Raw genomic sequence first — 21,059 nt, 5'->3', positions numbered from 1 at the left:
CTAAGTACGTTGCCACCCAGTACTGGTCCTTGACCCTCATGCTTTTTATACGGGGGTCCCTATTAAAACACTGGAGCATGAAGGCCCCCATTTGCACTAAAGTGGAAGCGGTGTGGTGGCCTGGCTCCTGCTCATCATCCAGGATAATGTCGTCCTCTTCATTCTCCTCTCCCCATCCTCGCACAACAGGGATCCCAGAAAGGTTTAAAGCATGCTCTTCTTGCTCCTGCTCATCCGCCCCGGCACCATCCTCCTCTGACTCCTCATCAGACTCCTGTTGTTGACTTGTCTCAGATAGAGTAGCCCCCCCTGGGAATTCATCCAGCATTGCGACTTCCTCATCTTCCCGCTCCTGCTCCTCCACAGCCTGATCAATGACACGACGCAATGCACACTCCAGAAAGAAGGCATAAGGTACCATGTCACTGATGGCGCCATGGCTGCGACTGACCAGTTTGGTGATCTCCTCAAATGGCCGCAGAAGTCTGCATGTGTCGCGCATGAGCAGCCACTGGCGCGGTGAAAAAAAACCCAGCTCCCCAGAACCGTTTCTTTCGCAGAGTTCATACAGGTAGACGTTAACTGCACGTTTCTGCTGGAGCAGCCTATCAAGCATATAGAAGGTTGAGTTCCATCGCGTCGGGCAATCGCAAATAAGACGTCTGACCGGCAGATGGTGTCGCCGCTGAATGTCAGCAAGGCGAGCCATGGCCGTGTAAGATCTTCTGAAATGGGCCGAGATTTTCCTTGCCTGCCGCAAGATGTCCTGGACCCCAGGGTATTTGACAAGGAATCGCTGCACGACCAAGTTTAAGACGTGTGCCATGCACGGCACGTGCGTGATTTTGCCCTGTTTCAATGCGCTAAGCAGATTGGCACCGTTGTCACACACCACTTTACCAACTGTCAAATTGAGCGGTGTTAGCCACTCATCTGCCTGTGAACGCAAAGCTGAAAGGAGTGCCGGGCCAGTGTGGCTCTTTGCTTCCAGGCACAACAGACGCAGCACGGCATGGCAACGTCTCACCTGGCATGTGGAATAGGTTCTGGGGAGCTTGGGCGGTGCAGTGGAAGAGACGCTAGCAGCGGAAAAGGAGGAGGCAGCTGAGGAGGAGAGGGAGGAGGATGGAGTAGGAGGAGGAGAAGAAGAGTCAGGCCTGCATGCAATCCGTGGCGGTAAAACCAAATCTACACGGGTGCCACGGGTTACATGCTTGACGGCCGTCAGAAGGTTCACCCAGTGGGCAGTAAAACTGATATACCTTCCCTGCCCGTGTTTGCTAGACCACGTGTCTGTGGTCAGATGTATCTTGGCACCGACACTGTGTGCCAGAGATACATTCACTTGCCGCTGAACATGGCCATATAGCTCTGGGATGCCCTTCTCTGAGAAATACTTCCTTCCTGGGACCTTCCATTGTGGTGTTCCAATGGCCACAAATTTGCGAAAGGCCTCCGAGTCCACCAGTTTATATGGCAGTAGTTGGCGGGCTATGAGTTCTGACAAGCCAGCCGCCAACCGTTGGGCAAGAGGGTTATCCGGCGTCATCATTTTTTTACGCTCAAACATTAGGCCCACGGAAGCCTGCCTTTTTGCAGAAAAATGTGAGCTTGGCGTGATGGAAGGTGGAGTGGAGGACAATTGTGAGGAGAGAGGAGAAGGAGAAGTAGAAGACGAGGCTGGACGGTGAGAGCCTGCAGTGTGGCTTTGTGTGTTCCGTTGCTCCCACTGGGCTCGGTGATGGCTGCTCATGTGCCTTCTTAAGGCGGTCGTCCCTAGGTGAGTATTGGGCTTACCGCGACTAACGCGTTGACTGCAAAGATTGCAGATGGCAACGCTATTGTCAGCAGCGGACACGTTAAAAAAAGCCCACACTGCGGAGCCATGTGCCGGTGTCCTGGGAGCGCCAGATGTGACCGTACATGGTCGATGACTCGCTCCTGATACATTTGCAGTCTGCTTTGTCCCTGCTGTGCAATGTAAGTCATTGCTGCTTCTCCTCCCTATCTGCTGGTCCATATCTCCCTCTGAACTCCCCTCCTCTTCCTCTCTTGTGGGCACCCACGTGACATCACTAGACACGTCATCATCAACGTCACCTTCCCCACCGCTATAAGTAGAGTAGGCAGCAACACCGGGGACCAACCTCCTCCTTGGGCTGATCTGGGTACTGGCGTCAGACTGCTGAGTAGCGCTTGTTGCTACCTCCTCTTCCTGATCCAATACCAAGAGTGGCTGCGCATCAGAAATGTCCTCTTGATATGGATCGGAAAATAATTCCAGTGACTCAAGCGGAAGGTATGTGGTGGTGGTGGTGGTGGTCGTGTTGTTGGTGGTAGTGTCTTTGGGGGTGCACATAGCAGAGAGTGAAGAAGAGGGTGCAGATCGAGAGGATGAGGAGGGTGCAGAAGAGTAAGGCTGAGCGAGCCACTCAACCAAGTCTGGTGCATCCTTTAAAGTAATTGAACGCACCTTCTGCAACTTCCCACTTTGGCTCAAGCCTGTTGCTCCTGCCCTACCCCTACCACCCCTGCGGAAGGGCCTGCCTCTTCCTCTGCATGTCATTTTTTAAATGACCCTGTGACAAAACTCTTAGTCCCTATACCGCTGAAGGACTGCTGCAGTATAGGTGAGCGGTCAGCAGTGGTGCACGTCAACCCTATCTATTGTGGACCTATAGCGGTCCTTACAGAACAGCAGACTGTACCGCACTCAAGCCTATGTACCGTAGCACCCTATACCAAGTTACCAGTCCTTATAAGAACTTTTGTGGACCAAGCAGGTTGTGTATTAGTGTTTAGCAGACTGTACGTCAGTCCCTATACCGCTGAAGGACTGCTGCAGTATAGGGCAGCGGTCAGCAGTGGTGCACGTCAACCCTATCTATTGTGGACCGATAGCGGTCCTTACAGAACAGCAGACTGTATCGCACTCAAGCCTATGTACCGTAGCACCCTATACCAAGTTACCAGTCCTTATAAGAACTTTTGTGGACCAAGCAGGTTGTGTATTAGTGTTTAGCAGACTGTGCGTCAGTCCCTATACCGCTGAAGGACTGCTGCAGTATAGGGCAGCGGTCAGCAGTAGTGCACGTCAACCCTATGTATTGTGGACCGATAGCGGTCCTTACAGAACAGCAGACTGTACCGCACTCAAGCCTATGTACCGTAGCACCCTATACCAAGTTACCAGTCCTTATAAGAACTTTTGTGGAACAAGCAGGTTGTGTGTTAGTGATTAGCAGACTGTACGTCAGTCCCTATACCGCTGAAGGACTGCTGCAGTATAGGGCAGCGGTCAGCAGTAGTGCACGTCAACCCTATGTATTGTGGACCGATAGCGGTCCTTACAGAACAGCAGACTGTAACGCACTCAGGCCTATGTACCGTAGCACCCTATACCAAGTTACCAGTCCTTATAAGAACTTTTGTGGACCAAGCAGGTTGTGTATTAGTGTTTAGCAGACTGTGCGTCAGTCCCTATACCGCTGAAGGACTGCTGCAGTATAGGGCAGCGGTCAGCAGTAGTGCACGTCAACCCTATGTATTGTGGACCGATAGCGGTCCTTACAGAACAGCAGACTGTAACGCACTCAGGCCTATGTACCGTAGCACCCTATACCAAGTTACCAGTCCTTATAAGAACTTTTGTGGACCAAGCAGGTTGTGTATTAGTGTTTAGCAGACTGTGCGTCAGTCCCTATACCGCTGAAGGACTGCTGCAGTATAGGGCAGCGGTCAGCAGTAGTGCACGTCAACCCTATGTATTGTGGACCGATAGCGGTCCTTACAGAACAGCAGACTGTAACGCACTCAGGCCTATGTACCGTAGCACCCTATACCAAGTTACCAGTCCTTATAAGAACTTTTGTGGACCAAGCAGGTTGTGTATTAGTGTTTAGCAGACTGTGCGTCAGTCCCTATACCGCTGAAGGACTGCTGCAGTATAGGGCAGCGGTCAGCAGTAGTGCACGTCAACCCTATGTATTGTGGACCGATAGCGGTCCTTACAGAACAGCAGACTGTAACGCACTCAGGCCTATGTACCGTAGCACCCTATACCAAGTTACCAGTCCTTATAAGAACTTTTGTGGACCAAGCAGGTTGTGTATTAGTGTTTAGCAGACTGTGCGTCAGTCCCTATACCGCTGAAGGACTGCTGCAGTATAGGGCAGCGGTCAGCAGTAGTGCACGTCAACCCTATGTATTGTGGACCGATAGCGGTCCTTACAGAACAGCAGACTGTAACGCACTCAGGCCTATGTACCGTAGCACCCTATACCAAGTTACCAGTCCTTATAAAAACTTTTGTGGACCAAGCAGGTTGTGTGTTAGTGTTTAGCAGACTGTGCGTCAGTCCCTATACCGCTGAAGGACTGCTGCAGTATAGGGCAGCGGTCAGCAGTAGTGCACGTCAACCCTATGTATTGTGGACCGATAGCGGTCCTTACAGAACAGCAGACTGTAACGCACTCAGGCCTATGTACCGTAGCACCCTATACCAAGTTACCAGTCCTTATAAGAACTTTTGTGGACCAAGCAGGTTGTGTATTAGTGTTTAGCAGACTGTGCGTCAGTCCCTATACCGCTGAAGGACTGCTGCAGTATAGGGCAGCGGTCAGCAGTAGTGCACGTCAACCCTATGTATTGTGGACCGATAGCGGTCCTTACAGAACAGCAGACTGTAACGCACTCAGGCCTATGTACCGTAGCACCCTATACCAAGTTACCAGTCCTTATAAGAACTTTTGTGGACCAAGCAGGTTGTGTATTAGTGTTTAGCAGACTGTGCGTCAGTCCCTATACCGCTGAAGGACTGCTGCAGTATAGGGCAGCGGTCAGCAGTAGTGCACGTCAACCCTATGTATTGTGGACCGATAGCGGTCCTTACAGAACAGCAGACTGTAACGCACTCAGGCCTATGTACCGTAGCACCCTATACCAAGTTACCAGTCCTTATAAGAACTTTTGTGGACCAAGCAGGTTGTGTGTTAGTGTTTAGCAGACTGTGCGTCAGTCCCTATACCGCTGAAGGACTGCTGCAGTATAGGGCAGCGGTCAGCAGTAGTGCACGTCAACCCTATGTATTGTGGACCGATAGCGGTCCTTACAGAACAGCAGACTGTAACGCACTCAGGCCTATGTACCGTAGCACCCTATACCAAGTTACCAGTCCTTATAAGAACTTTTGTGGACCAAGCAGGTTGTGTATTAGTGTTTAGCAGACTGTGCGTCAGTCCCTATACCGCTGAAGGACTGCTGCAGTATAGGGCAGCGGTCAGCAGTAGTGCACGTCAACCCTATGTATTGTGGACCGATAGCGGTCCTTACAGAACAGCAGACTGTAACGCACTCAGGCCTATGTACCGTAGCACCCTATACCAAGTTACCAGTCCTTATAAGAACTTTTGTGGACCAAGCAGGTTGTGTATTAGTGTTTAGCAGACTGTGCGTCAGTCCCTATACCGCTGAAGGACTGCTGCAGTATAGGGCAGCGGTCAGCAGTAGTGCACGTCAACCCTATGTATTGTGGACCGATAGCGGTCCTTACAGAACAGCAGACTGTAACGCACTCAGGCCTATGTACCGTAGCACCCTATACCAAGTTACCAGTCCTTATAAGAACTTTTGTGGACCAAGCAGGTTGTGTATTAGTGTTTAGCAGACTGTGCGTCAGTCCCTATACCGCTGAAGGACTGCTGCAGTATAGGGCAGCGGTCAGCAGTAGTGCACGTCAACCCTATGTATTGTGGACCGATAGCGGTCCTTACAGAACAGCAGACTGTAACGCACTCAGGCCTATGTACCGTAGCACCCTATACCAAGTTACCAGTCCTTATAAGAACTTTTGTGGACCAAGCAGGTTGTGTATTAGTGTTTAGCAGACTGTGCGTCAGTCCCTATACCGCTGAAGGACTGCTGCAGTATAGGGCAGCGGTCAGCAGTAGTGCACGTCAACCCTATGTATTGTGGACCGATAGCGGTCCTTACAGAACAGCAGACTGTAACGCACTCAGGCCTATGTACCGTAGCACCCTATACCAAGTTACCAGTCCTTATAAAAACTTTTGTGGACCAAGCAGGTTGTGTGTTAGTGTTTAGCAGACTGTGCGTCAGTCCCTATACCGCTGAAGGACTGCTGCAGTATAGGGCAGCGGTCAGCAGTAGTGCACGTCAACCCTATGTATTGTGGACCGATAGCGGTCCTTACAGAACAGCAGACTGTAACGCACTCAGGCCTATGTACCGTAGCACCCTATACCAAGTTACCAGTCCTTATAAGAACTTTTGTGGACCAAGCAGGTTGTGTATTAGTGTTTAGCAGACTGTGCGTCAGTCCCTATACCGCTGAAGGACTGCTGCAGTATAGGGCAGCGGTCAGCAGTAGTGCACGTCAACCCTATGTATTGTGGACCGATAGCGGTCCTTACAGAACAGCAGACTGTAACGCACTCAGGCCTATGTACCGTAGCACCCTATACCAAGTTACCAGTCCTTATAAGAACTTTTGTGGACCAAGCAGGTTGTGTATTAGTGTTTAGCAGACTGTGCGTCAGTCCCTATACCGCTGAAGGACTGCTGCAGTATAGGGCAGCGGTCAGCAGTAGTGCACGTCAACCCTATGTATTGTGGACCGATAGCGGTCCTTACAGAACAGCAGACTGTAACGCACTCAGGCCTATGTACCGTAGCACCCTATACCAAGTTACCAGTCCTTATAAGAACTTTTGTGGACCAAGCAGGTTGTGTGTTAGTGTTTAGCAGACTGTGCGTCAGTCCCTATACCGCTGAAGGACTGCTGCAGTATAGGGCAGCGGTCAGCAGTAGTGCACGTCAACCCTATGTATTGTGGACCGATAGCGGTCCTTACAGAACAGCAGACTGTAACGCACTCAGGCCTATGTACCGTAGCACCCTATACCAAGTTACCAGTCCTTATAAGAACTTTTGTGGACCAAGCAGGTTGTGTGTTAGTGTTTAGCAGACTGTGCGTCAGTCCCTATACCGCTGAAGGACTGCTGCAGTATAGGGCAGCGGTCAGCAGTAGTGCACGTCAACCCTATGTATTGTGGACCGATAGCGGTCCTTACAGAACAGCAGACTGTAACGCACTCAGGCCTATGTACCGTAGCACCCTATACCAAGTTACCAGTCCTTATAAGAACTTTTGTGGACCAAGCAGGTTGTGTATTAGTGTTTAGCAGACTGTGCGTCAGTCCCTATACCGCTGAAGGACTGCTGCAGTATAGGGCAGCGGTCAGCAGTAGTGCACGTCAACCCTATGTATTGTGGACCGATAGCGGTCCTTACAGAACAGCAGACTGTAACGCACTCAGGCCTATGTACCGTAGCACCCTATACCAAGTTACCAGTCCTTATAAGAACTTTTGTGGACCAAGCAGGTTGTGTATTAGTGTTTAGCAGACTGTGCGTCAGTCCCTATACCGCTGAAGGACTGCTGCAGTATAGGGCAGCGGTCAGCAGTAGTGCACGGCAACCCTATGTATTGTGGACCGATAGCGGTCCTTACAGAACAGCAGACTGTACCGCACCCAAGCCTATGTACCGTAGCACCCTAGACAGACCAAGTTACCAGTCCTGATAAAGAGCTTTGTGGAACAAGTGAGTTGTGAATGATTAGCAGACTGCAGCAGAAGGGCAGCAGTCAAGTATAATATTCTTTCTATATTTGGAAGAAAGAATATTATACGTGTACAAGCCTATTACCGTACCACTGATACCAGTCCTGAAAAGAACCTTTGTGGAACTAATAGTAACAGCAAGTCTTTAAAATTATCCTCACTGCCTGACACACTGCTTCCTGCCTGTCCCTATACAAATTGGCAAAAAAGAGTAGGCTGGAACGATTAGCTGGAATAGCTCTTTTGTGGACCTGATAGTAACAGCTAATGATGATGATGATGATGATGATGAAGAAAGACTAATCTGGCTGAGCTGTCCCTAAAATAGCAGCATACAGCGCTCTGTCCCTTTATCTAAACTGACAAAAGAAACTCAGGCTGCTGACCTAACACCTATACCAGTCCTGAAAAGAACTTTTGTGTACCAAATAGCTAGCGTTTTCTCTGTCCCTACTCCACACAGGATCCTTTCCCTACAGTGACAGAAGAAAGAATGTAAAATGGCCACCGGATCGGGTGTATTTATAGGTTAGGGGGAATGTCCAAGTGTCCATGAGCTGTCATGTCTCAATTGGTTGTCCTGTAACACATGATAAACGTGTCACGAAAGGTTAAAGTTCTTGTATACATTAAACACGTAAGTCCGCCGGGGCGAACGACGGAAAAAGGCGTTCGAACCCGCGGACGGCGAAAGTCGGAAATTCGCCGCGAAACGACCGCCGGGCGAACCGTTCGGCCATCACTATACAGAAACACAGCCCAGAACAAGGAAAGATGATCGTATAACTGGCAAAGAACAGCTAAAGGGAGACCACAGTCAATACTGGTGACTAGTCATTTGCCCTGTGCCTGCCTTTTTTGGGCAGAGCTTGCAGAAATCAGTTTCTTTTTAAATACATTCAGATGGACTTATGCTTTATTATACTAAAGAAAACACAAAAATTGCAAACAGTTTATTGTTTTTTTTTTCTTAATTATTATTTGCAAAATATAATAATGCATACAATTGCCTTTTTACAGGGAGATCCTGGACAGTCTGGTATTCCTGGTTCCCCTGGACAACCTGGTCCAGATGGTAAGCCTGTGAGTACTATAACATTGTTATACACATGCACGCTAAATGTTTAGATTTATATTGTAGCTGTAATTTGCAGTACACTATGCACATTCATAAATATTTCAGATGCTGTAGACACAAAGCACTAAAATTAATTGCTTACCAAATGGGAGTGTATGGTTCACTGCGTAAAATTTGAGATCCATTGTATTTCTCATAGAGATAATTGTTTCTAGTGCTATGACCTTTTGTGTCTTTGGCATGTTAATAAAAACAAACAATCATACATATTGTTTGTATCTGGTACTGATCAACTGCTTGCACTGAGCTACTTATGTTTATCTTTTACTTAACAAGAGTGAACAAGGGGCCTTTGAGAGATAATATATCTTGTGTTAACATCATAGGGCTTCCTTTTGTGATATACTTTTTTAGCCAAATATTCAGTTTTTTTTAAAGAGCCAGCAGAGAGCGGCAGAATGCTCTCTTATTCTCATTGCTATATTATTATTATTTGTATTTTCTCACAAGGAAGAATAATGTGTAAAAAAATACTTCTCTGCAATATGAGTTCTTCAGCATATTTTGGTTTCGGGCATCTCCGACAGCCACTTTGAGCCAGAAGTTGAAAAAAGCCTGCTCTAGGTTATTTAAATACCATAATAAGGTATCTTACTCTTAAATAACATTAAATGCAAACACTGCCATATATGTTTTGATAAAGGCAGTATGTTTTAATTTGCTACACAAACAAGGGGACAATTTTTGTGACAATTTTGTCTAAATGGTTCCATTGGAAAACTTCAAGAACAAGTGTTTGGAGAAAATTACACATTTTGAAGTATTTGGACTGTTGAGCTAATTCTTTCCAGGTATAATCAGTGTGGTACTGTGCTGCCTGTGGGTTGTATTTAGGGTGTTTCCCTACCATGCAGTTAACAATGGATGTACATACCTGATGAAAAGAAAAGTGTGACTTTTTGGAAGAAAATCTGATTTCAGCATCTATGGCACTTTTTTTCTCATATTATCACATGTTTTATTAAAAACTTTCTTTAAGGAACGTTTCTATTCAGTTATATACCTCTTAGAGCATGGATACCCAATTATTAAAGACAATAATGGCGCTGGTGGTGCAAAATTATGCAACTGCCTTGTGGCTTGTGTCCTCTCAGTCTTTGCCCTTTTTTAGTGGTCTTCTTTCTCCCTGCAGAATGGCTGCATGTGCCAGACAGAAATGCACTCTGTTTTTGATTGCAAATTTATATTTTATTTTGCATAAAAATATACAAAAAACAAATACTTCAACAGGGTACATTCCACTCTATACTGCGACGCAGCGCATAAATACACTACATAACAAAACAGTTCCAAGCATACAAATAAATTACATTCATCCTGCCATATGATGCTTAATGTGTTGTGCAGAGTAATAATACCCTGAAACATCACATCATGCATGACACTGCATTACCCTGAAAGCATTAACTAAAAGCATGTTACTAGCAAGTCATATAATGTTTCAGACAAATTGCATTTCCACAGGTAATGGGTGTTATGGTGTAAGGATACACAGGGGGGAGGGGGAGGGGAAATCTTCAGATCTCCTCTTCCTCCTTGAAACCATCAAGTTATAGTCTCTGAGCAGACTGTGGACCAGTCTGCGGCAGTCCTTAATGGAAGTCCTCTCCCGCTGGTGTATGAGGCGTTTTCTGGTGCACCATAAAGCGTCCTTAAACCAAAACAGCACTCGCTAGGCGATGTCAATGTCCTCCTGTGAATGACTTCCACAAAAGGGTCTGTTCAACACATCAAAGTGTGTGATGGCAGTCTGTGGCACAAAGTCTTTAAGTTCAGATTCCAAGGCCCTCAACAGGCCCTGTGCAAAGGGTCACTCCCAGAAAACATGCAAAGCAGTTTCCTCCTGGATGATACAAAAAGGGCATGGCCTGAATCTGCACAGGTTTCTGGCATTCATGAATGTCCTGTGCGGCAACCCCCCTTGGATTGCCATCCATGCCAGATCTTTGTGACTGTTGGTGAGTCTCTTTGAAGAAACATTTCTCCAGACCACTTTGCAAGTGGCTGAAGGGAGGTCTGGAACAGTCTCAACAATGTCCGATGCTCTAATCAAAATTGTGGATAGTTTTTGACTTCCACAAGTCAGGCTTAACTCCATGCAGCCCCAGCTCCTTGATAAATTTGAAAGTATCCAAATAATACCAAGAAGTGTCCCAGTTGTAGGGGATGGAACTGTCCCATTTGTCCCATCCAAGGGACCTCCAAAGAGGCAGGAGGAAAAACCGGGTCAGGGAGTTACTGCCAGAGTCCAAAGTTCTGTCAACCAAAGTCAGTTACAAGCAAAGAACACCCTCAAAAGTGTGGCAATGTCAGGCATGCCCTTACCGCCCTTGAGAGGTTCCTTAAACATAACCAACCACTTCACTCTGTCCATTTTGGAGCTCCAGATGAAGTGAAACTCCGCCCTGGTGATGGCCTTGCAGATGTTAACCCAGGGGGGGCAGGCCTGGGTGAGGTACTGCAACACAGGCAGAATCTCACTGTGGAGTACCAGTGTTTTACCTGCGATGATGAGTTCTCTGAAGCTCCATAGTCCAAATTTCTGTCTCATCTTGGCTTGGCTAGTCTCTCCTCCCAGGACTTTAGGACTGTGCCCTCAGCTCCAAACCAGACTCCAAGAATTTTGATGAAGAAATGGGTGCAGAAAAAGGCAGGAACCACTTTCCGAAGAGCATGGCCTCTGACTTCCCGCAGTTGACCTTTGCCCCTGGAGTTTTGCCATAGTCCTCACAGGTCTGGACGAGTGTGTCAATGGAGTGCCGATGAGTACAGAACACCATCACATCGTCCATGTACAGTGAGCACTTGACCTCTGTCCAGTCCTGGTGCTGTGATCCCTCTGATCCCTGGGTTCTTTCCGATGCCTTGGGTGAAGAGCTCTATACAGCAAACAAAAAGCAGAGGTGAGAGATGGCAGCCTTGTCTGACCACATAGAGAACAGGGAAGGGGTCAGTTTTCCAGCCATTTACCAACACCAAACTACAAATGTCATTATACATCACATTCACATACGAACAAAACATTTCCCCAAGAACATATCTCCACATAGAAAATCACTCTGTTCTTGAACTTGCACCAGATCATCACAGCACATCTGGCAGCTACTGTAAAGGAGGTAAGTGATACAGGCAAAGTGGGCAGAAACTTAATCTTAGTGACAAGGCTAGGAGAAAATGAAGGTTGCTGGCTACGAGTACCTACAGAGTGACAATCTGCAACCTGCTGAACCAATGATGGGTCCTCTGCTGTAGGTATGAGTTGTGATGGGCCCAAGCTTATTTGGAGTTTATTATGTGCAGTGTGTTTTAGGTGTATTCTACAAAGTGGGAAGTGAAATATGGTGCATTGTGGGATGTGCTAAGAGTTACAGAGAAATCGTTGTCCTGGACAAATTAGCAGTGAAAAATGTTAAAACACAGTGGCAGATGAGCAGTAAGAACAACAATTAGAAGTTGCACAAAGTCAGCAAATTACCCATGAATATTACCAATTAATGTGTGTGTGAGTCAAAATATATGTATTGTGTATATGTGGAGAGTTTCAGTGGGGATTATACATATACATGTACACAACTCTGTACATCTTCCACGTGATAGTATTCTTTAGTAGAGGAGTAGTGACTTCTTCTCCTCCCCCATAAGGTAGGGAAGAACTGGTTTAAGTAGACCAAGCAGTAGAATTTGCTTGTGTATTCTGTAAGGCTAGCTTCGCCTCTAAGATGGATGCGGTTCACAATAGGGGTCTGGTGTGTCCCTGATCTCTGTTTCAGGGGCAAATTTTTGCCTGAATTAGGCCATGAAATGAAGCCAAAGATGCACAGGACTCCTATGCAAGCCGCTCCACAGCTGCAATGGAGATATGTGAACCGTCTCCATAGTGAGCCGATCAAAATCTCCTGTCATGTCAATTGGATGTGGAGAAACCTGCATCCAATTTGCACTAGTGTGAACCCAGCCTCAATGGTGGGGTCAACTCTCTTACCCCTCCCCCTTATTTTACATTCACATCACATAATTTCCTCACAGAAAGTAAAGGAAGTCAATTATTTTCTGTCAATATATTGTGTATATGTAAATATTCAGTATATTTGTATAGTATGTACAACAGATGCTGTGATATAGCTAGAAAAAAAACAAATGGTTCCTTATCTGTTAAATACATTTTAAACAAATTTTGTTTTAATGTTTTAAGCTGTAGTTACAGTTAATCCACTTTAGATATAAAAAAAAAAAGCCCTGCAAAGGAAAATCTTAAGCTCTCTTTTTTTTAATAACTGGAAACAGAAAGTCAATTTAGGTCCATTTCCTTTGCCAGCTACAAGAAGGAAAGCCCCTTCTGCACTTCAGGAAATTTTCTATGTTACATAACGGGTTGCTAGGATACAGTACATTTTGGCTGTGTAATTGGAAATGTTTCTAGTTAAAAACGACACTGATTCCAATGCATGCTTTAATTGTAATACTAATAAAGACGACCATGTACTGGATACTCTGGACTTGTCAGTTGCCTCCTTGCAGTATGACTATTTACATTTACAGACAGTATGTCTTTTACAGCACTTTGTAATAAAAATGTTTATAGCTTGGAATACAAGCCGTCAATATAATTGCCTTTATGAATGAAAGTATTTATTTAGTGCAGCCCTATCATAATTCTCGAATTCCATTGAGGTACACATCATAGATCCTTGCATAAATTTATATGTAGCATCAAGATCCCTCTTGAAACAAAAAACAGCATTTTACTACTCTAATACGAACTTCCCAAATCTGTGCCTATATTGTCTGTCCAGCCAATTCAATCAAATAAAAATCACAAGATATAGCAGCATATTAATCTACAGAGCTATAGTTCTTAGCGGGAAGCTTTCAGAATCAAAAATATAACACTTAAACATGCCCACAAACAATCCCAGGCCTAACCTAACCTGAAAAATACTACACACAAAACTAACCTGACCAATCTCTGTAAATCGTAAATGTGTATGTCAACCTAAAACTCTTTTCTATTTATGGATAGAGTGAGCAAGAATTAGAACTTTTGTTGGGCTAATACTACTATTTGGGGCTCTGTGAGAAAGATTTGCCCTCTCTTCCTGTCCTGATTATTATTATTATTATACGGGATGTATATAGCGCCAACATTTTTCGCAGAGCTTTACAACATGAGGGCCGACAGTACAGTTTAGGCCCGTACACACCATTTGATTTTCTAACGGTAAATGTTGGATGTCAGGCTGATGTTGGAGGAAAATCCAACCGTGTGTATGCTCCATTGGACAATTGTTGTCGGAATGTTGGCTAGCATGTTTTTAAATTTTCCGCCAACAAATGTGTGTTGTCGGATTTTCCGATCGTGTGTACACAAGTCCGTTGGACAAAAGTCCAAAGTACAAACACGCATGCTTGGTAGCAGAAGCGGTCGGTCTTGTAAACTAGCTTTTGTAATGGAGAATTAACATGGCAAATTAAGAAACCTCCAAATGCAGCTCACAATTCTCTTCTTCTTTAATGGGATCATAATGAAGCTGCTTTGCTGGTGATACTGATGGAGTTATTGCAAACAAATGTTCAAAGGATTTTTATTTCTAGTGATATCAAGAATAATATTATGAGTTTTTTTGTTTTTTTTATTTGTGCAAGTTACCACAACACCGTTATCCCGTAGTTTTTAAGATCAAAGATGCAACTATGTTGGTGCCCCTTGTCAATTTTACATTGTATTTTTTAAAATGAAACTGCCTACTCCCAAACTGTGATTTGAAGTAAAACATATACGCAAGTATTATTCTACACAATTTTTTTATTCTGCATTAAAAAAAAAATAGACATGCTATCTGCCAATAGAACTTAACCAAAAAGTGCATTCTATGCATTCAAAAATATAGAAAATATACCAAATCAGATCATTATTCAACCAAAAAAATAATGTCAAAGCAATAACTCCAAAGCCAATAATAAATAGAATCTCCTCCGATTCTGCAACATGTCTGGTTGACGAACAGCCGCTCAGAAATTAACTGAAAAGCACAAAATGTAAAGCGCGAACTGAAAAGCACTAAATGACAAACGCAAAAAGAAAAGCAGGAATCAACACTCCCAAATTTATACTAACACAAAATTAGCAAAATTAGCCCAAAGGGTGGCGCTAAAGAACTGAAAAACCATGTAGTATGTCTAATACGTCACTACGTTCGTAATTGTTGGCCAACATTTGTGTCACCGTGTGTATTCAAGACAAGTTTGAGCCAACACCCTTCGAACAAAGTTTTGTTGTCGGAAAATCCGATCTTGTGTACAAGGCATTACAATAAAATTCAATACAGGAGGAATCAGAGGGCCCTGCTCATTAGAGTTTACAATCTAGAAGGGAGGGTCAAGTGAAACAAAAAGTCATAACTGTGGGGAATGAGCTGATGGAGAAAATAGACATACAGTTGTTAGGTATGGGTAGGATGGCCTTCTCTGAAGAGGAGGGTTTTCAGGAATCATCTAAAAGCTAATAGAGTAGGAGATAATCATAGAGTAGGAGATTGTGGTAACATGTTCCATAGGATTGGAGAGGCTCTGGAAAAGTTCTGGAAGAGAGCATGGGAGGAGGTGATGAGGGATCTAAAGAGCAGGAGGTCTTAAGAGGAGTAAAGAGAATTATTGGGTTAGTATTTTGAGACTAGTGATGTAGCTGGGGGCTAAGTTGTGGATGGCTTTGTAAGTAGTTGTCAGTGTTTTAAATTTAATTTTTTGGGTGAGCAGAAGCCAGTGGTGGGATTGACAGAGAGTTGTAGCAGATACTGAACAGTTGGTAAGGTGGATGAGTCTGGCAGCAGCATTCATGATGGATTGAAGGGGAGATAGACTATATAGAGGTAAGTGAGTGAGAAGGGAGTTTCTGTAGTCGAGGTGAGAGATGATCAGGGAGTGAATTAAGAGCTTTGTTGTGTCATTGGTTAGAAAGGGGCATATTTTGGAGATGTTGCAGAGGCTGAGGCAACACGATTTGGACAGTGATTGGACGTGAGGCTTAAAGGAAAGTTTAGAGTCCAGGACTACACCTAGGACCTTGGCATGCAGAAATGGGCTTATAGTTGTGCCATCGATTTTAACAGAGAGATCAAAGGAGAGGGCATGTGGGGGAAGGAAAAATTATAAGTTTGGTTTTGGGTAGATTGAGTTTGAGGAAGTGGTGTGACATCCAGACTGATATATCTGTTAGTAAATTAAAGATACATGAGGAGATGGAGGGAGTGAGCTGAGGGGGAGAGAAATAGATTTGGGTGTCATCAGTGTAGAGATTATATCAGCTGATCCAGGGAGGTGGTGTAGATTGAAAATAGGAGAGATCCAAGAACAGAACCTTGAGGACCCCAACAGAGAATGGAAGAGGAGAGAAGGAAGTAGAATTGTAAGTAACGCTAAAAGTGCAGTTGGATAAGTAGGAAGAGAACCAGCAAAGAGTACAGTCACGGGGACCAACACCAGTTTCACCAGATAGGAAATTAGAGGCATTATACAACAGGGACACAGACGAAGATGGGGATTCTAGCCTTCACCTACTAATGAAAAGCATTTTTTTCTGTCTGTGTTGCTGTTGGAGAGTTCCCCCCACTTCCTGTGCAATTAAATCAGCTGGACAGGAACTGAAGATAAATCTCCATCCTGAGTTCAAATTCTTCTCCCCTCTATCCAACACAAAGAAAGTTTTTGCTGGGCATACATTTTGAGCTTAATCCTTAATGTAACCCTTAAAGCTCAACCCTGGCCAAAACTTTTTTGTTATAATCATAGATACACTTGGCAAGGCTAAATATTTCTGTCAAGACCTTATTGCTACCCCTGACTCTGTTGGAGAGATTTCAATTTCATATCCCTGTGGCAGCAGAAAATAATTAAAAGTGATGGATATTACTAAATCATATGTTTTGTTTCAATCTGTGTCCCTACTTAAGAGATTTCCTGGGTTGACTGAATTTGCCCAATTTCATTTCACCAAGGGTTCTGCAAATCTTGTTTGAAATTCAGCAGAAAATCCCATGACTGTTTATGGGGGAGGGTTTTAATCCTGTTAGTAAAGTTGGGCACTGACATGTAGGCATGTACTAATGACAAAATTGTTTTTAAAAATACCATACAGCACAAAAAGGTTTTTTTTTTCAAGAGGCCTTGACGTTGACATGGGAAAAAAAATAAAATACCAGCACGCTTTAAAACACATCGTTGGCTTAGGATGTGCTTTCAAGTTGTATGTGGTGTTATGGAACAGTACAAATTGCATGAGCAGCCTATACTATGGCCAAGGATTATTTTTTGATATAGCACCCTGATGTTTAGGCAGGATTGTTCCAAAATCTGGTGCAGCTCTGCCCAGAAACCAATCAGCTTACAGGTTTTAATGTCAAAGCTTGATTGAACAAGCTGAGGCTAGAAGCCGATTGGCTACCATGCACAGATGCACCAGATTTTAAATGCTCCAGTTTTAGTAAACCTCACCCATACTGTCATTTACAGGCTACTTAGACAAAAAGTTCCTACACAGGGAGGCCCAATATATAATTACAAATATATGATTGGAAATGTGGGGCTGAACAGTGGATAGTAGCCTTCCCTGGTGCCTTCACTTTGTCATAGATCAAAAATATTTTTAGAATGATTGAAATCTCTGAATTCAAGGTGACCATGCATTCTAAAGTATTCATGTAGTGATGGTATATTTTCACTAATCATAATTGTGTTTGTTTTTCTTTAAAACATGGAATCAAAATATCCATTCCTGCAATGTATTTTTTAACTGCAAACTAGAATGTTTATATGTATTTTATATTAAGAATATTTTTATTTTTGATCTATGTTATTTATTAAGCCTGACACTAATTAAGAAACTATTATTCTGAAGAAGCCAATCAAAAACATATTTTATTTGTTTAATTTTTCTGCTTCAACATAAATCAAAGCATCTTGCATAATGCAATTGTTATGTTTATAGTGAATAAATTTGGATCCATTTTATGTGTTGTTGTATTTATCCCATTTCAAAGAACATCTAGAGTTAATGGAGCCATTTTATGACCCAATCTGTCAACAATTAAATACAATATATGAAGCAAACAATGATGGAACCAGTGTGGCACCAATCATGTACTAAGCAGCAAGAATAGCATATAGAACCACACACACACACACACACACACACACAAAAGATTTATATAAATTATCCAATCAACTATCCTATCAACTCGGTCAGAAAAAAGAAATACATCCCAGCTCTCTGGACTGAAGCAATCTTTATAGCCAATAAATAAGAAATTCAGTTTTTCTTTGCAAATTAATGCAAATGAATGCAACTCTGTAAAAATGGAATTAAATAATTTAAACATCCCGTACTTTGGTTCATGGTAATTCAAAGTGTATAATGCAACAAAGTGTGGATCACAATAGCGGTTTTGTTTTCAGAACAGGGATGCCCATGATACCTATATTACCCAACAGATATCACTGCATAAAAATGTATGATTTCAATTGCAGAGTGGGAAAGTGTCATTAAAGTGGTTGTAAACCCTTACAACACACTTTGACCTACAGGTAAGCCTAGATTAAGGCTTACCTGTAGGTCCAAGAAATATCTCCTAAACCTACACGGTTTTGGAGATATTTGCCGAAAGACAGGCACCGCTGTCTACGGCGCATGCACCCATCAACGGCGATATGCTGCGCGTGGTGGCTCCCGTGTGCATGCACGGGAGTGACATCATCACGGCTTCGCCGAATGACAGCGGTGGAACAGCGAGACCCACCAAGAAGAAGATGGATGCGCCGGACTACAGGAGACAGCGGTGACATCGCTGGCTCCTGTGTCAGGTAAGTGACACATAATAGACTACAATGCGATGCATAGTAGTCCATTATGCTTTACCTTTGCAGGGAATGCAAGAGGAAGTAAACTCGTCAGGGTTAACTTCCTCTTTAATATATATATATATATATATATATATATATAGATATAGATATATATATATATATATATATATATATATATATATATAGATATAGATATAGATATATAGATATGTATATATCTGTCTATATAGATAGATATATAGATAAATAATATACACATATATATATATATATATATATATGTGTGTGTGTGTGTGTGTGTGTGTTTGTTTGTTTTTTACATATTATATTTATTTACTTAAAAAAGTGTGCTTTGTTAAATAAAAACTGATTTGTTTAAATTCCAATGGCCAAGTGCCTTAGAGGTAAGGGGAGTGTAGCTTGAGCTTATTTTTCAATAAAGCCTTTGAATAGTTATTCTGGGCACCGATGTTTTTGCTTAGAATTGATAATAACTAACTGTGTGGTCTCATGTAGAATTGCATTGCCTTGAGCCAGCTGGAGAAGAATTCCTACCATTGTGCAAAAATGTACTCAGTGTCTTGGCGTTTATAATTTAATTAGAGGTAAAACTCACAGAATGACATTATTTCAACTTAATAATATGAGTTTGAGACCCTATAAAGAATGTAATTAATATTGCCAACAGAAATCAAATCTAACCTTAGCAAAAATGTTTTTTTTTTTTTTTTTTAAGGAAGAAAGATTAGTACCTCTGCCCAGGTTTTATTGCGGCCTGTATTCTTGTTGGGCACATCTTCACAAATGTTCTGCCTCGGTGACCAGTAGAAAACTCAGACAGCAATAAAATGAATGGAGGTTCTAACCCTTTCTAATTTAAAGGAGAAGTACAGCTAAAACATGTTTGGTTGTACTTCTGTGGCTCACAGAAGTTCAGTTTGTTGTGCACTTCTGTGACCTGTTTTCAGCAGACAGCGGGTTGAAGCCTGCTGTTGGCTGACATAACGTAGCTAGTGCAGGCTCGGGAAGGATTATGACCATACGTTGGGGATATGCTCACATTCCTGGACTTGTAACTGTAAGTAGGGTTGCACCAATACCAATACTAGTATCAGTATCGGTTCTGATACTGAGCATTTGCACGAGTACTTGTACTTGCACAAATGCTCCCAAAGCCTAACCTGGTGCCTGTAAATGAAGAGGCATTGCTTGCAACCACCAGAAGTCAGCGAGAGTGGGGAGTGGAGAGCAAGTCCTCAACAGGCTGGCAGCAGCAGAAGATATGCTGGCTGGGGCAGGGGTGCAGGGCGCAGTCGTATGTTCCATCAGAATCAGTGAATGGGGCTGTCACATTCCGTAATGGAATTGACATTCCGTGTCTCTGTCAGAGCTTGAACATCCTGACGGCCATCTTGGCACACCCTGCACTTGGCCACCGTAATGCAGCAGCAGACACCTTGTGTATGACGAATGGCGATTTTTTCTGGAGCAGTGATTTTAATAATGCTTAAAGTGAAACAATAAAAATGAAATATTCCTTTAAATATCGTGTCTGGGAGGGGTCCCCTTATTCTACATGTAAATTAGTGCATTTTTCCCATGTTCATAACAGTCCCGCAGCAAAATTATATTTCTAAAGGAAAATATTTCATTCAAAATTGCTCGTGGCTGTAATGTATTGCTGGGTCCCAGCAATATACATAAAAAATCACTGATAAAAATGGCATGCCCCCCCAGTTCATTACCAGGCCCTTCATGTCTAGTATGGATATTAAGAGGAACCCCACACCAAAAAATAAATAAAATAAATGGCGTGGGGGTCCCCCTCAAAATACCAGGCCTGAATGTGCAAATTTATGAATTGCGATCATAATGAATGACCCGGAAAAAAACAAAAAATAAAACAATGAAAAGAAAATGAATGAATGATTTGACAGTGCATACGCCCTGAATATAGATTCTACACTGAATATCTAATCTACACTAAATGCTGAGTATATATACATTGAGCAAAATTACAAATTCAACACTTTTGTGTTTGCCCCTATTTATCATGAGCTGAACTTAAAGATCTAAATTTTTTTCTATGTACACAAAAGTATATGGACATAGAAAATTATTGCTATTTTTGTAGGTGCACAAATAAACACAGGCTGTCGCATATTCCCCTGCTAAAACTACATGAAAAAAAGATTTTTTCCCTTTTAACTAAATGAATCAGATCTGCGTGATGTAGCATGGTCCCAGGAAATAGGCCTTTTGTGTACATAGAAAAAGTCATAGATCTTTAAGTTCAGCTCATGATAAATAGAGGCAAACACAAAAGTGTTGCGATTTATACTTTTGCACAGTGTATATACTAGACTGTATATATATCAAATACACTGCCTGCACACCACTAAGCAGCAGTCTTATATAGTGTGGGG

The 21,059-nt window shown here is 43.3% G+C and overlaps 1 protein-coding gene across 1 annotated transcript in view; it reads left to right on the top strand.

Annotated features, from left to right (window-relative positions):
* COL21A1 (collagen type XXI alpha 1 chain) overlaps positions 1 to 21,059 on the top strand; it is a 285,509-nt gene that overhangs the window by 159,925 nt on the left and 104,525 nt on the right. Inside the window, exon 10 of the mRNA XM_077487822.1 lies at positions 8,664 to 8,726. Coding sequence (XP_077343948.1) covers positions 8,664 to 8,726 — 63 coding nt within the window. The remainder of the gene's footprint in view (positions 1 to 8,663; positions 8,727 to 21,059) is intronic.

Source organism: Lithobates pipiens, unplaced genomic scaffold (assembly GCF_037356315.1).
Source record: "Lithobates pipiens isolate NorthernLeopardFrog02 unplaced genomic scaffold, aLitPip1_a1.2 Scaffold_18, whole genome shotgun sequence".
Classification (NCBI taxonomy): Eukaryota; Metazoa; Chordata; class Amphibia; order Anura; family Ranidae; genus Lithobates; species Lithobates pipiens.
The sequence above is the reverse complement of the archived record's forward strand: the minus strand, read 5'-3'. Positions and strand labels throughout refer to the sequence as shown.